General features: G+C 41.2%; 1 protein-coding gene across 4 annotated transcripts in view; it reads right to left on the bottom strand.

The window, feature by feature from the left end:
* Window positions 1-16051, bottom strand: part of APP (amyloid beta precursor protein) — a 137479-nt gene that overhangs the window by 95117 nt on the left and 26311 nt on the right. For all 4 annotated transcript variants that reach the window (XM_035114849.3, XM_035114850.3, XM_035114851.3 and 1 more), the window contains exon 2: window positions 6426-6593. In XM_035114849.3, the coding sequence (XP_034970740.1) occupies window positions 6426-6593 (168 nt within the window). The remainder of the gene's footprint in view (window positions 1-6425; window positions 6594-16051) is intronic.

The raw sequence follows: 16051 nt of genomic DNA, 5'->3' as shown, positions 1-16051 counted from the left end.
CAGCCCTCTGGCGGCTATGCTGGCTCATTTACGAGAAGTAATGTAGTGTTAACTCTGGAAGTGCATACTTGATTCTGACCAAACTAAGCCTCCTAGGACTGGATTTGATCCTGGGCCCATAATTGTCTCTGGTCCTGGTGGAGGATGGTGAAGAGTTGTGTAGAAGTTGATGGATAATACATCCCCTAATTCTGCAACCTCCCACCAAAAGGGAGATTCTGCCTTCTAGAGTTGCAACCTCACGCTATTCCTCTCAGGGTTTGACAACTCCCCCTGGTCCCAATCTCTGCTAAGGCCAGTGCTGGGGGTTAAACACATCTGGGTCACAATATTTGGGTTTAACCACAAACATCTCTATTTGACCCAGCATGTGACCAGACCCTTGTCCAGATAAGACATGTTCACGTGTCCTGTCCTTCCTTGAAGAGCTCAGGATGGTGTAAATGATTCCTTGTTTTGTTTTAATCCACACAATCCTGTGAGATAGATTAATGATAATTTTATTATTTATACCCTCCCTATCTGGCTGGGTTTCCCCACCCATACTGGGTGGCTTACAGTACATATATAAAAAAAGTAAACACAGATTGAGAAATAGTAACTGGCCCAAGGTCACCCCGAGAGTTTCACTGCTGAGTGGCAATTTGAATTTCTAGCACTTTCTAGCACTCCAGCAACTGCATTATACTGGTTCCCAGGCCATGCCTGATCTTCTCTTAACTGTTCATCTCGCCTTGAGTTCTTGTTCTGTGCTGCCCAGTCAGAATTCTCCGGCCACTCAGTTTCCACTTCTTTCCACAAAGGTTTTGGAACTGATCCCAGTTTTTACTGGACTCAGATAACTGACTTGGCTGCAAGCTCAGTTACTTCTGATTTTGTCACCTTGACTGGGCTACTTACCCAGTTCCCAACTCTGACTTAGTATACAACTTTCTCTGGATCTCTTCCAACAATCCATCCAAACCCGGCCCCGTTCATGTAGAGACTCACTCTTACAGTTCCCTTGTACTGATCTGTCTAAGGCAAAGCATTAACACAGGACATGCAAGACTGCTTCAACAACTCTTAGGATCCATTGCAAGAAACTGCAGGCTGTGCAGTCAGACAGAACGGCCTGAGGGCAAACAGTCACTGCGGACAGTCACTTAATCCATGAGCTGTCGTTTTACCACAACATCTCAAAATCTCAAGATGTGTTTTAATCCAAACTGTGAAGAGTCTGGAATCCCTGAAGCAATTAAGTGTTGCTGTCATATTCATTAACAGTTTGCTCGGAGTCCCGGTCTTGATGGGAAATATGTTGACGTTCATGGTTAACATCAACTTGACATTTTGTCTTAATTTCAGCTCTTAAACACTGCTCGAAGATTTCTAAACACATGTACCGCATTAAGAATGTGCATTTGGAATCACACATTCTGACAACTGACCTCTAAAGTATAAACCCATTTATAATCTCATTTATCTTAGGCATGCCTAAGGTATGCCTCTTTGGATTCTGAACCACATTTTGGAGAAGTAATGGTTTAGAGTAACTGGTTTAATCTCAATGAGCCAGGAGGGAGAAATAAGTTTTAAGATTATACAGTATTAAGGTTTTTTAATTTACAGGACAGCAGCTGAAATGCTTTAAGCATCTATGCACCGATGCAACTTGGTTACTATTATCAGAAAAGCAGTGATATAAGTCACTACCCTTCTACATGTTTTGCTTCCTTAACAGACCTGGATGCCTCAGGGTGCACAAGCCATAACGATTACATATTCCAATCAACCAAACATCACAACGGAGTATACCAAGGCTCAGATAGTGCTTTATTAACCCACAATGTGTGTCGGAAAGTCCTAAACTATGGTTTCACTGTATACAAACGAGTCTCAAGCTAACAAGCTTCCAACTAGACAAAAACAATTTTTTAAATGTTATTCACTTTACTGGAGTGTGTTATTGCCCAGCTGCTTCTATATTCACCAACTTCTATATTCATCACAAGAAGTGATGTCCTGCTAAGGCTGAGAAAGACCTCTGTCTGAAATTCCAATGAGCCGCTGCCAGTCAGTAGACAGTACAGAGCTAGCAATGGTCTGGCTCAGTATAAAGGCAAGTGTTCCTAGTAGCACAAATGAATACAGAATGCATTCATGAGCACGATACAATCAGCCTTGGCCATGACTTATTCTCAGCTGGGGCTGTTGATGAATAAGCACAGCAAGACCAATTGTGATAGATCACACACCACCTAAAGAGGGGAAATTACTTTCTTTAGTAATGTAGGCATTCTAAGGATTTGTCAAGACCCTGATTCCACAGCCTTTAACTTGCTATAATCAATTCCAATTCTGTGGCTTCACTTCGCTTAGAAGTATGGCAAGCTTAAGGTGTGAGGTTGAAATGCTCTTCCACTGGATTCTCCAGGCATTTGTACTCTGCCTAGTACTAGGAAACACTCGCTGCTATGCCTTGCATTGCTTGATTTTTTGACCTCACCTAATGCATATGTATGTGTAATACATTTTCTCCTTCTCACAATGCTCAGGGCATTTTTATGCCTCTAATTGCTTTAAATGTGAAATGTGTTGTGGCAAATACAATTGCTGCAACAGACTATGTGGGTACCCTCTGGTATATTTCACCCTACCCCCCACCCCACACTGAACTTAATCGGAGGTACTTCTGAGGAAGTATGTCCATTTTTATTGGCCGACGTCTAACTAAGCTATACTCAGAGCAGACCGATTTCAGTGGGTTTACTCCAAGTACAATATCTGTAAGAAATTGTTTGTAGCTGTTGGACATCTACCATATATTGGTTCGTCTGCCCATCTGCTTGTTCTCTATACTGTTTGGGGATCAGAAAAGTAGCACATACCTTTCTTGCTGCTATTGCACATGAACCTACCCTACAGGAAACAAACTTGTCTACACAGGCCAGCAATCATCTAATTTAAAAATTGTCTGACTGACCCAGAAAATTCAGAAATGAAAAAAAACCCAACACCAAATCTATTCCCAAGTGAGCTACAAAAATACAGAATATAGAGCATAATGTCTTCAATCTGTTCTGATCTGCACACAGAGAGATGGTGAAAAAACATTACCAGCCAGGAATTTCATGTTTGGAGACAGAGGGCACAATCCTGTACCCATTCAGCTGGGCGTACACTCTACTAAACTTAATGATGCTTATTTTTTAGTGAACACATCTAAGATTCCACTATTACTTGGGCTATTAACAGCACAATCCTTACCTATTCAGAAGCAAATTGTACGGATTTCAATGGAGTTAACTAGCAGGGTTAAAATTGCAGTTTTGGGTATGCGGAGCTGTACATACTGAGGACCCCAGAGCTATATGAGTAGATCTTCTCCAACATTTGTGTGGGCAAGGTATAGATGCTCTGAAAACAATCACTACCTGCCTGTCTGGCCAATCTTTCATTTATATTAGCAGCAGCCATCTGTGTCATAGAAAGGAGATGAGACTTGGTGAGAAAGTATTTTTGTGACGGAGGTGAGGAGGGATGATTTTGTTTGTTAATACAAAGTTGGGGGTGGGAGAGACATTTTATGCCTACAGTTACTCATCTGCTTTGACGCTATCACGTTCCCTGCTAACAGGAAATTTGAAAACTTGCACAAATGTCCCCATCTCTGATCTGCAGCGCAGTCCTGCTAGCTAGATAATAATTGGCAGAATGAAAAGGACAAAACTGGAACAGGATATAACATTCCTCCCTCCCGCCACTTTCCAGAATACAAAGCATGTATGATGTGTGTCAAGCAATGAACAAGAAGACATAGGTTGCCTTAATGCTCCTGTTTGTTGGTATCAGTGTGGTTCTTTTGATGTTGTCATTTAGGCTCCCGGCTTCCTATTCTTTTCAGTAGAAGCACGCATCAGTTCCCATGTTCAACCAGCTGTCTCCAATTACATACAAAACAAACAGCAAATAACAGGTCATGTGCTGTGTTTCAGTAAAATTCACTTCAAATGTAGTTTTACTTTGGGAGGGGGGGGGCTATGCACAGAGGCAGAGCCCTCCCCACAATCACTGCAGCTGGTCCAGAAGCTGCCTATGGTGCAGGATGGAACGTGTTATCATGCACACCTGGCACATCTCTTAAACGAGCTGCATGGTGCGCTTCCAGGCCAGGCTTAAAGTTCTTATACAGATTTACAAAAGCCTTAAATCAAGGACTTAGACCCAGGGGCAGCAGCAGGGCTAGGAGAGGAGTCAATGCTTGGCTTAGTATTGTGTGCAAACCAGGTCACTGGCTTTGTGATTCTTAAATGAAAAGCAATATAAAAATATATACTGGATGTGTGTGTGTGTGAGTGTGAGTGTGTGTGTGTATCTGTAGTTCCATAATCTGGGACTTCATTTTAAACATATTTATGATTTTCACACCTTTTGGACTACAGAAACACATGAGCAAGACACAAATGAAGACATGGTTGCCTGTTCCATCTGCAGCAGGCATGGGGAATCTGTCCAGCCTTTGTGTGTGTGTATAAAAATACTTATAAACCAAAATTTAATTTTAAAAAGTATGTAACATATATACAATAAAAAGTATTTTCTTCTTCTTTAACTGTCTGCAAGGGTTGCTGAGAGTTGTTAGCAGACCCTATTCCCCTCTCCCAAAGGTACAATTCCCAGAGTATACTAACAACCAATCCATCTTCACGGGGAACTTTGGGAATTGTAGTTGTGAACGGAATAGGGGGACTCAAACAACTCTCAGCACCTTTAACTAACTACAGCTCTGATAATATTTTTTTGGGGGGGCACGACTATTTGAAGAGGTTTTCTTTAAAGATCTAGTGCAGGCATCCCCAAACTTCAGCCCTCCAGATGTTTTGGACTACAATTCCCATCATCCCTGACCACTGGTCCTGTTAGCTAGGGATCATGGGAGTTGTAGGCCAAAACATCTGGAGGGCTGCAGTTTGGGGATGCCTGGTCTAATGTGAATGTGGCTCTCTGGGATGTAAAAACTGGTATAGCTACTATCCATTTCTTAGCATCAGAAATTCTCACAACATTGTTCATAATTCATTGTTTGGCTGCTGCAGACAAATTGCCCACCACATTGCAATTCACTCCTGCTGAGAATTGCTTGTAGCTGAATTTAGGAGATGTACCTTTTCTTACTTAAGACTACATTAAGAATGCACGATTCCAGCTCCCCATGGACAGAAGCAGCGAAGACCAGGAAAAAAGGGGATTTCCTAGGGCCTTCTAATCATTACTGCCACAAACCTGTCTGACACATATACACAGTATGCTTTTGCACCGTGTCAACTAAATGTAATACTACTGCCATGAATTTAAAAACTTTCTTTGTGTGTTGCACTTATAAGGCTATAAGGCCACAATGGGGTTAAAACTGAGAGGTCTTGGGGAATGATGCTTGTGGATTTCATTGAAGTCCTCCTTCCCTATCACCTTGTAACTTGAGCATGGTTTTTGCCTTTTTCTCCCTGTGCTCACTTCTGCCCATTTCAAAGGAAAGCATCAGATGATTGGTTATGTTATCATAATTTCCACTTACAGGTTCTCAACCTCATTGGTTTCTTACCATTACCTTTAAGAAGTGTTCTGTTTAGAAGTCTGCAAACTTTTTACACAATTTCATACACATAGAAAAGAAAACAACAACAACACAGGGCATGAAGGAGGTTGGTTGTGCAGTACAAAAAAGATCAGGCTTAAAAAAATGACTTGGAAAGAAACCACTCATTTCTAAAATTCAATTACAAACCAAAATGGCTATTAATACTTAGTCTCATACTGGGAAATCACAGTCCTTCGTATGAAAGCTAACTGTCAAAGTGACTAAACCCATCCTTTGTTGCTTCACTGCCACAACCAAATTATCAACCACCTAGGCTCTAATGGGACATAGAATCACAGAATTGGAGAGTTGGAAGGGACCCTGAGGGTAATCTAGTCCAACCCCATGCAATGCAGGAACATATGGATGATAAACCATTATTTTTCTTGGCCTGCTTTGCAAAGCGAACATGCTGTGAAAACCAACACAAAGCTCTTTGTAATGGAGAAAGCAATAAACTAGGACTTGACATTGTGTCCTGTTATGACATGAGGAGCAACTTATCTCCATCTCTCCACATTCCTTCGACATGAACTAGGGTCTTGATTAAACAAGCGCACTTCTTATGCCGAGTAGAGCTGTGCAAACTATTAGCCTGAACAGACTGAATGCCTTTTGTTAGCTCCAGGCAGAACTCACTGGCCACAACTTGAAAGCTAGAAAAATGTTCATTAAATTGAACAAAAGGACAAGACAATACAGAGGAGGGGGGGGGGAGTAGATGACAGAAGATTCCACTTTGAAGCTGGAATATTTGCATTCTTGGTGGTTGTTAGAAACTATTTATGTTCAGGCAGAAACTTACATGCTGGCAGTACTGCAAAATCCCTTCTTTTGTCGCAATGCAGCTCTTGGTTCCAGAAGGGTCAGATTCCCATTTTCCATTCTGAACATTCATATGCATATTCAGCTTGCCACAGAACATGGCCACTTGGGGCTCCGCCAACAGGCCAGCATTTCCATCAGTAGGCACCTAGAACAGAAAAGGTAGACAGTATTACTTCATTATTGAAACCACAACCACCTAAAGTAACAAACCTCTCTCTGTGTGTGTCTGCACAGACATGCACATCTGAGAGCACCTGCAAAATTTCAAAAAGCATAAAAGAAAACAATCACTTCACACATTAAGGCTGGCAAAGCATGCATTTCAGATTTACTCAGCTTGGGCTACAGCTGTTGTCAATAGGCCTTTTGTGACATGGCAACTAGAGAAAGCATGGATCTGGCTGTGTACCCACCCACTCATATGCATATGGCAGTCACCCAGAGATGTCAGAAGGCAAACAGCTGACTCTGGTGTCATAGGGAGAAACACAGAAAGAGCACCTGGGAAGGAGCTACCAGCATCTTAGCAGTTACAATACTATAGGAAAAGGCCGCATCTATAGCCCAGTTGTTTTCTAGCTAAAAGACAGTATTACTCCTCTCCAAGAGCTATTTGTCATGCTGGCTGACATTGAGTAAAAAGCTTACCTGTGCCTTCACATAACAATGGGAGATGCCCCCTCTTTTTATACCGGGAACTCCCAAGTGCACAGATAGTTTTTTCCAGCTACAGCAGCTAATGTGCACTTTGAAACCAAAGTGTAGGTAGAATACGCTGAATATGCAAAAGCAACTTGGAAGCCTAGGGGCTTAGTGACCTTGAAATGTACTGCTAGCAGAATTTGCACTCATTATACAAGGTTGGAAAGGAAAAACTCACAGGCTTTCAGCATCTGAACACACCTGAATGTTTTCTCAAATGCAATGCAATACATGTTCTACAACCTTCTTATATTTGGCATGAAGGGAAGAGCCATAGCTCAGTGGTAGAGCATTTGCTTTGGGAATCAAAGGTTTTTCCATCCCCAGCATCTCCAGGTTGGGGCGGGAGATGTCCTGTATCAGAAGCCCAGGAGAGTCACTTCCAGTCAGTGAAGATAATACTGAGCTACATGGACCAAACTCATCTGACTCAGCATAAAGTCACTTCTTCTGTTTCTATGAAGTACACAGTTCCAAGGCAAAGAATGCACCTTGCATGTAGAAAATCTCAAGTTCAGTTCCTGTATCTCCAATTAAAAATCTCAGGTAGCAGGAAAAAAGTTCTTCCTTATATTTTGGGTGCACCACTGACAGCAAAGAGTGAAAAATAGAATACAGACCCAGGTATACCACTGTACAACTTCAAGTACAGTCGAACCTCTACTTACCACCGCCTCTTCATACAGTCGTTCCAAGTTGTGACCGTGGCAAACCTGGAAGTAACTGGCAGGTTTGCTGCCGTTCACACATGCGCAGAAGCGGCGATTGCCATTCACACATGCACAGAAACGGGCAATCACCATTCGCACATGCGCAGAAGCGGGCAATCACTGCCCGCACCTGCGCGCATGGAGCCTCTCCCAGCAACCCGTTTGGACATCCAGCCGAACCTCTGGAACGGATTATGATCGCAAATAGAGGTTCCACTGTACAGCTGTTTGCACAGCTATTCTCACATGTGAGCAGTTACAATCACAACAGCATTCCTCCTTCAGAAGTCAGGAAGAAATAAAAATGCTTCAAAGTCCATGCAAATCTGATGGGATCAGTTTGTGATGTAAACAGGAAACATGTGCTTCCAACTTTCTATAGTCGCAATTTTTTACACACTTAAGTTGTATCCTACGCTATGTCTGTGCATGAGAAGAACTTACTTATGCTTGTGCAATAGGCCTTGACCTCCTTCTCCTTCTCCCCTCTTCTTCCAGCAGTCCCCAACACACCTTCAAAATCAGCCACCCACCCCAGATCCTCTGGAGATACTCTGAAGGTGTGCAGGGAGGAGAGCAGCAAGGCCAAGTTAGTTCACCCACTAGTTATAACTTTTAACACTCACTTTGCTAGGACAGGCTTACATATTATCTGATGGTACAGATCGCTTTGTTTACATTTTCATCTCTAAAAAAACACATTCATTCCACCTAACCCCACGTTTCCATATATCTTACATTTTGGGGGGTGAATCAGTTCAGGTGGCTCAGACAACGCTCACTCAGATTATTAAAACTAGTCACATTTTCAAAGGCTCTTAGAATGCAGCATCTACTTTCAGGTGCCTTAAAAGGAGTTGCCATCTGACACAAAGGCTTTTGGTAACTTAATATTAATCCTCTTCAAAAATCAAATTAGCCTCAAGATGCTTAGTGAGCAACAATAAAGCCATGTAACAGTAGACTCATTTGCTTGAAGTGACAGCATCAGCAGATACGTGAAACCACAATGATTCTGACTGTAACTGGCATAAAAACAATGGAAACATGTGTTGTACATCAGTATGTCAAAGAGTATCCATTTCCAGGAGAAAGCGAGAATGTTTCATGGAAGATGTTCCATGTAACGTTAAGAGGGAACGTCTGAATATATTAGGAGACTAAAAGAATAGTCACGTGAATGAGTTTAGTTAGCATTTAAAGGCAAAAACATGCTGCATCCTGGGCAACTTAAGACAGTATTTCCAGACAAGGTCTGGATTGAACAACTATCCTATCACAGTCCAAAATCCACATACCCAACACCACATTAGGCTTTCAACAGCCTTGCCCATTTTTAATCAAGGGCTGGTGAAAAGATTGCACTCAGAAATATGCTGCCATAAGGAAATAATAAAATTTGGAGGTCTCTTATAAACCGAGAGAATGCCTACCAAATAAACACACGGTAAACCACAAGCAACAGTGTACCTATAAACACACAGTGTACAATAAACACATAAACACCACAAACTCAGCTCAATTTATATCACATTTAGCACAACTTGGATGTGACATGCTCTAGTTTATTTTGTCAGGTCGTCAGAAGGGATGACATTTGGGAGTCCTTTGAAGGTAGTAACCAATGTATTTTCTTCAGCATCACACAGAAATGCTGAATGAGAATGTGCTGTCTGATGCCCTAAATTCATTAGAACAGAAATGTTACACTGACATCTGCTACCAACAGCTGTAAATATAGGAAATTCATTAGCTGCCTGTCCAATACACAAGAGCCGCATAAGAAAACACATCAACTGTGGAAGTTACACATCTATATTAATCATGATTATGATCTCAACTTTTCTTACTGTTTAAAGTGTCCCTTAATTGCATCCACAACTCCATATGACAAGAAACATTAAACTGTCTTCAACAAATAAGTAATGTGGAATACTAAATATGCTGAAGGCTTAATTAGCAAACGCCTGTCAACTCCAGGGCTATGAAGAAGTCTCAATGTGCTCAAGACTTGTCTTAATAATTTAATAAACCAGGGAGTGGAAAGAAAATATGATATTGCCATGATTATGGACAATAATAACTAAGTCAATGACTAAATCTTTAGTGGCTAATAGCCCAATTTACTCAGAAGTAAACTGAGATTTGCTGCTGGGTGAACATGCATAAAAGTGCAGCATAACTGTACAATGCTTTACATTCTACTCAGTAGTAACTGCCACTGAATTCAATAGTATTTATTCCAAGTGGTATATGATTGTCTAAGCACTGATTTTTCTCATATGGATTCAACTTAGCTTCTCCCCCAGCATGAACAGGAGCAACAAACCAAGATTCCTGACTCAGCCTTACATCTGAACTGGACATCATGGGTTATTGACCTCCAAAGAAACCACAATGCAAAGCCAAGGTTTATTGTTGGCTTCCCAATCGTGGGTTAGTTTGGAGTGAAACAAACCACAAGGCACCGTTAGACATAATGCTAAGCCAGGGATTGTTGCTCTCACTAGAGCAGAAAAGCTGGAGCGATCTCAACATTTGCAGTGAAGCATTAACAATGGTTTACCATGATGTGTGCAGTCAAAACTGTCTACCCAACCTCCTCCCTGTGCTCTTGTGCTGATTGTCCCAAAAGAGTTATATAAATTAGATGAACATGGGAGTTACAGAGAGCTGTTCTAACTTACGACTAAGATATGCATATAGATATGGATAGATATATTTCAGGAGCTTGTTCACTCATAGGACAGAGGATGGCCCAGTGGAAAAGTTCACCTTCACATATTGTTAGCCTCACCCTTACTGTGCAAGTTTGCTAAAAGTTAATCATTCCAACACAGGCTGTAGACATTCACCTCTAATGAGAGTTTATACAGACCCAGATCTTATTTATTTAGCGGAGAATCAATTTGCACTCTGCCTGCGTACAATATGCAGCATTACCTTAAAAGGGATTAATCATGGATCACTTAGTACATCCCTATTAAATTTAACAGGACTACCACAGTGTTGAGCTGTCACCAAACCCTTGAGAATTAAAGAAGCGGAAAAGCAAAGAACCTTTGGGAAAAGTTAGTCATTTTACTCCTGAAAATCCTAAAACACTTCATGTCCAAAAGCTTCTCACCAGAATACAAATGCTGACAGCAATGTAAAAGGGAAGGAATCCTTGAAAAGGTCAGCTGATTCTTGCAAGAAGGGTAGGAGGCGCTACTTCTGAGTTTCCTCCAAACACCAAATGAGGTGCTGAAGAAGCTCCAATGGCTACCATTATGGGTGATTTACGGTAGGCTATATTTAAAATGTGGTTCTCAGATAGCTAAACGTTCCTGTGGGGTGTCCTCTCCACTCTCAGACAGTTCAAATCTGTCACCCCAGAAAAGTCCAAGCTTGGGAACCTGTGTCTTACCTGAATATCAGTTAAAAGGGTCACTAGAAAAATACTGCACATAGCAGCCACAGAAACATAGAAAGCGCCCTTATACAAAGGCAGACCACCAGTTTACACACTGACTATCAGCTACTCTCCAGGGTTTCAGACAAGAGTTCTCTGCTAGCCCTACCTGGAGATGTTAGGGATTGACCCTGTGGCTTTCTGCATCATCCTACTTACCACTTTGTTTGCACCTAGTCCATTCTGGATCCCAGTGTCCCCAATATAAGAGTTCTTATATGGATTACACCTTCCATAATCCCCCCGCCACTCATTATGCTGCTTGGTGCTGATGGACGCTGGAGTCCAACAGCATCTGAAGGGTCACAGGGCCCCCCCTTCCCTGCAGCAGGTACTTGAAGCTTTCTCATGTGGTCAGCCTGTCTTCTGAGACTGAGCATGGCCACCCCTTCCGCTCCCAAGCACCCACAGAGAAATGCAAATGGGTGATTACTTCCTCCCTGTGTGGCCACCCATGCTATGCAGTATGCCTATAAAAGAATCTATTAAGCATTGCCAAATGTTTAGGGGAAGTGGGATTATTCAGGTATCTCCCAGTTTTCGAGCTTCTAGTTTAATTCAGAGCCAGGCAGTGGAAGGAAGAAACAGCAGCAGTAACAACAACTGGGGTGGTGTTTTTTTGTTTTGTTTTTAAGTAGGGCATGGGCTTATGGTGGCAGCGGTGAAACAGGAAGTTTGCAAGTGGTAAACCATTTGGTTGAAAGCCACAGCATTAAGTCATGTAACTGTAAATAAACACGGGTGCAAATTTATGCATATTATGGGGCTTTTTGAAGCCTCAGAATTGTTTGGTTTCATGCAAGTAATCCCTCAGAATGTGTCATCCATCACTTCTAAAGATAACTTTCTTTAACCAAGAAACTTTACACATCTCTGAATCATCAGAAGTACTACCACATTGATTACAAAACTAAGTATCCCCACAAATTCCCACAATTGTAGACTGGTTAGGGGGGGGGAAATACGGGATGCTACATTGTTAATCCAGTTACAGTACCGGTAACTTGTTTTTCTAGCCAGCTGGTCAAGAAAAACAGACAGATCCATTGAAAATGTGTGTTTCTCAATTTTTAGAACACATCTCAATATAAACATCAAGCCTTAATGTGTTTTTCTTTGCTGCAATATTAGTTTAGGGTTTTATTACGGTTATATCGAATACTTGCAGTTTTTATTAGATCTTATATTTTGTTTGTAAATACTTCTAGCTCGTTGTTTCTTATGAGTGTAAATATCTCTTTTTATAATAAAAAGCTGTTTTAAAAATGACTAGATAGTGCGTATCTTGTTTAATTGCTAAGGGCTAGGCCCCTGCTAACTCCACTCTCACCAACCTGCCAATCCCTCCATATTAAACCCCACTCCCAAGCTTCCCACCCCATGCATACTTTATCTCTCACATATTATTTCTTACATGTGAGGAAGCTGAGGAGCAGAAAAGAGGGGGACTTATCTTGCCTCTTCCTTGCATTATTTACAGTATTTCACAGACCGGCTTACAATTTCCTGAACCACCAATACTTTACCTAAACTAAAAATGCCCCTATTTGTTCTCTCTCTCTCTCTCTCTCTCTCTCTCTCACACACACACACACACACACACACAAATGATTAATTTATTCTGCTTATCAGAGAGCCTTGAAGAGGGTTTCCTGCAAAGCCATTTGATAAAACCAAGCACACAACAGAATTAATTTGCATGTCTGTCCTATTATAAGAAACCGTCACACTCACACCTTGGAATAGCACTCGCTTAGGGCAAATCCAATATGTATTAGTGTAGGATGTGGGACAAGGTTTAAAAACGCATCTTAACAAACTTGAAAATATTAGGTGAAAAATAGTTGCTTCATGTTCCAACCCCCTAACTCTAGTAAGATTTGAAGATGTGCAATTGCTAACATTAAAAGGTATGCCCCATGCCCAGAGAGATGCAGTTCAGTTGTGTCAATGGATGAGCCAAAGGATGCCAAGCAAACTGTCAGCTTTAAAGGAGGACACAGGTTGGGCAGGGAGCAAAAGGTTGAATCAATTAAATAAGTCTCTGCTTACTTTCTTTGCTGCCTGTTCATGGCCCTGTTGACACTTGCGCTGCCACCTTCCCAGGCACCAGAGTAAGACAGGAAGCATTAGCCTCACCAAAATTTGGCTTTATGACAATGCCACAGAGCCAATGAAACCTGCAAAGCCTTAACAATGATTGATGCAGTTTTTGTGCAATTTATCTTTATTGGTTTTTAACAACAGAGATGCTTTCTTAACGTAAGATCACAGTATAAAGTTTCAGTTTCTTGTAGATGTGCATGTGTTTCTAAATCATAATAAAGAAAAACAAAGATATATTCTTAATCATTCTACTCATTCATATCATAGCTGCCAAGTTATCCCTTTTTTTAAGGGAAATTCCCTTATGCTGAATAGGCTTCCTCGTGAGAAAAGGGAAAACTTGGCAGCTATGATTCATATTCTAATCACTTCTGACTTCCCCTCCCCTTCTTTCTTGGGTTCTTTAAAGTTCTTGGCTGAATGCGTATCATAATAAATCTAGTTTATTGGTAATCTCTCCTTTTTTTGCTACTTTTTGATGTTTCTCATTACAAGAGTTAATCTAAACCAATAAAAAAAATTAATTCTCTGCAGTGGTCTTTCAGGAATTGTTTAAATATATTCTAATCTTTACTAAATTTTTGTTTCACTTGATCCCTTATCTGTCCTGTCAGTTTATCCATCTCAGCGTATTCCATCAGTTTAATCAGCCAATCTTTTTTTGATGGCATCGTCTCACTTTTCCAATTCTGTGCAGTCAAAACTCTTGCTGCCGTGGTAGCATACATACGTAAATATTTTTAAAAAAAAATTCTTGGAATCTCCCTCCCAATAATACCAAAAAGAAATGCCTCGGGGGGGGGGGGTTGCGGGGAATGAAATTTTGAACATCTTTTTCAACTCATTATAGACTGAATCCCAAAATTCCCTCATTCTTTTGCAGGTCCACCAGACATGGTACATCAATCCCACTGCCTCCATCCCACTGCCTCCTTACATTTCCAACATCGGTCTGAATTATTTTTGTACATTATTGCTCATTTCCTTGGTTTTATACACCAGCAATTATATACAAATTGATGCAGTTTTAAGAAGAGGCATATCAATTATTTAATCAATTAATTTAATCTGTGGCACTAACATGCAGAGAATGCATCAAATCTTTTATTTTAGGAGCACTGGGGTCACACCATACATGTAAAGCCCATGAAACACACATGGCTTCCCCCAAAGAATCCTTGGAACTGCTAAGGGTGCTGGGAAATGTAGTTATGTCAGGAGTAGACTACAGTTCCCAAGAATCTCTGGAAGAAGCCATGTGCAAATTCCCGTGTATAAGAGGAGTTGGGAACACACAATCTGGCAGCCCAGACACTTATCATATTTTGTCCCTATTTAAGGGTTTGTGGACATTATGCTTGCCTGAGCCTTCTATTAGCACTGGCCCTAAAAAGATCAAATCAAATTTACTCCAATAAATTCATTGCAAGCTGTAAATCCTAGGGATTTCAAAAAAAAACTTGCCACAACACAGTAAGGTTCAAATTAGCACACAAAGCACTCCAGATGGCCTTATGTCAATCATTTCATCCCAAATACGCCCATTTAAAACGCATTCCAAATCACACCATGCTGTTTCCATCCATAAAATAATTGTCATCTGATGTACATCTTGACTACCTCAAACCAGCTGAAGCAAGAAGGTGTGAAGCCCGCAGGAACTGAATATGACCGTAACCTCAGAAAGCTACAGAGTTGGCATATATAAAAGGAAACCACCAAAAAGCATGCATGGCAACCCACCCACCGGAAGGAAGATAAAAACCCAACCAAGAGGGACAATGACTCTTTGAAGAAAGGTGAAACCATGCATTGGTGGGGTGGGCGAAGCAGATCATTGCCATCTTCACTGCGCCAGGTGATCTTTTGTTTGTTCCCATTAAGAGAAAGTTATTGTCTGCTAAGAATTCTTTTCTTAAATAGAAAAGAGTCAAAATTATAGGGCTGCACCTGTATAGCTCAGCAATCAATGTACCATATATATATACCTTCTACCAGAAAAAAAGCTACTGTGAAAGTTACAAACTCCACAATTATACGTACTATAGTATGTGTCTGCCAGAGATCACAGCAACCTGCTTTTCTCTATCAACCGCAATCCTATATTTCTATTAACCAAGTGGCTGAGGCTCAAGGGAAGGTGCACTGTGAGTTTGGCAAGAATGCATGCAAGACCCAATTGTGTAATGTTTATTAGGAATAAAGAAGGCAAGGAAGAGAACAAAGGGACAAAGCAGAATGTTGCAAATAAAAGGGGCTCTTTAGCTCAAGTCTTTGTATCCTGATCTTACTACTTAAATGCCAGTGTCTGGTCTCCTCGTGAGTAAAATAACAAAAGTGGTCAGTCCCCATTCATGGGCTTTCACTCACAGTGCATCTGACTGGTAGCTGGTACCTTTCGGCCAATTATCTTCCAGGTCACTTTTGTCAGACAGTCTGCAAACACTTTCAGGGAAGTGGGGAGAGGGGGAGATGGCCGTCATTTTTGCAGATCTGGGAAGTGGCCTTCTGGTGATAAGCATCACCAGCATTTCCCCACCTTCCTGTCAGGCAGCATTTAATATTTTCCTGCTAAACAAGATTTTAATGAATAACCTTTGGGTATGAGAAAGGGCCAGTGCCTTACCAGAT

The sequence above is a fragment of the Zootoca vivipara genome, chromosome 4 (genome assembly GCF_965207765.1).
Source record: "Zootoca vivipara chromosome 4, rZooViv2.hap1.1, whole genome shotgun sequence".
NCBI lineage: Eukaryota > Metazoa > Chordata > Lepidosauria > Squamata > Lacertidae > Zootoca > Zootoca vivipara.
This window is presented reverse-complemented; position numbering and strand designations above follow the sequence as displayed.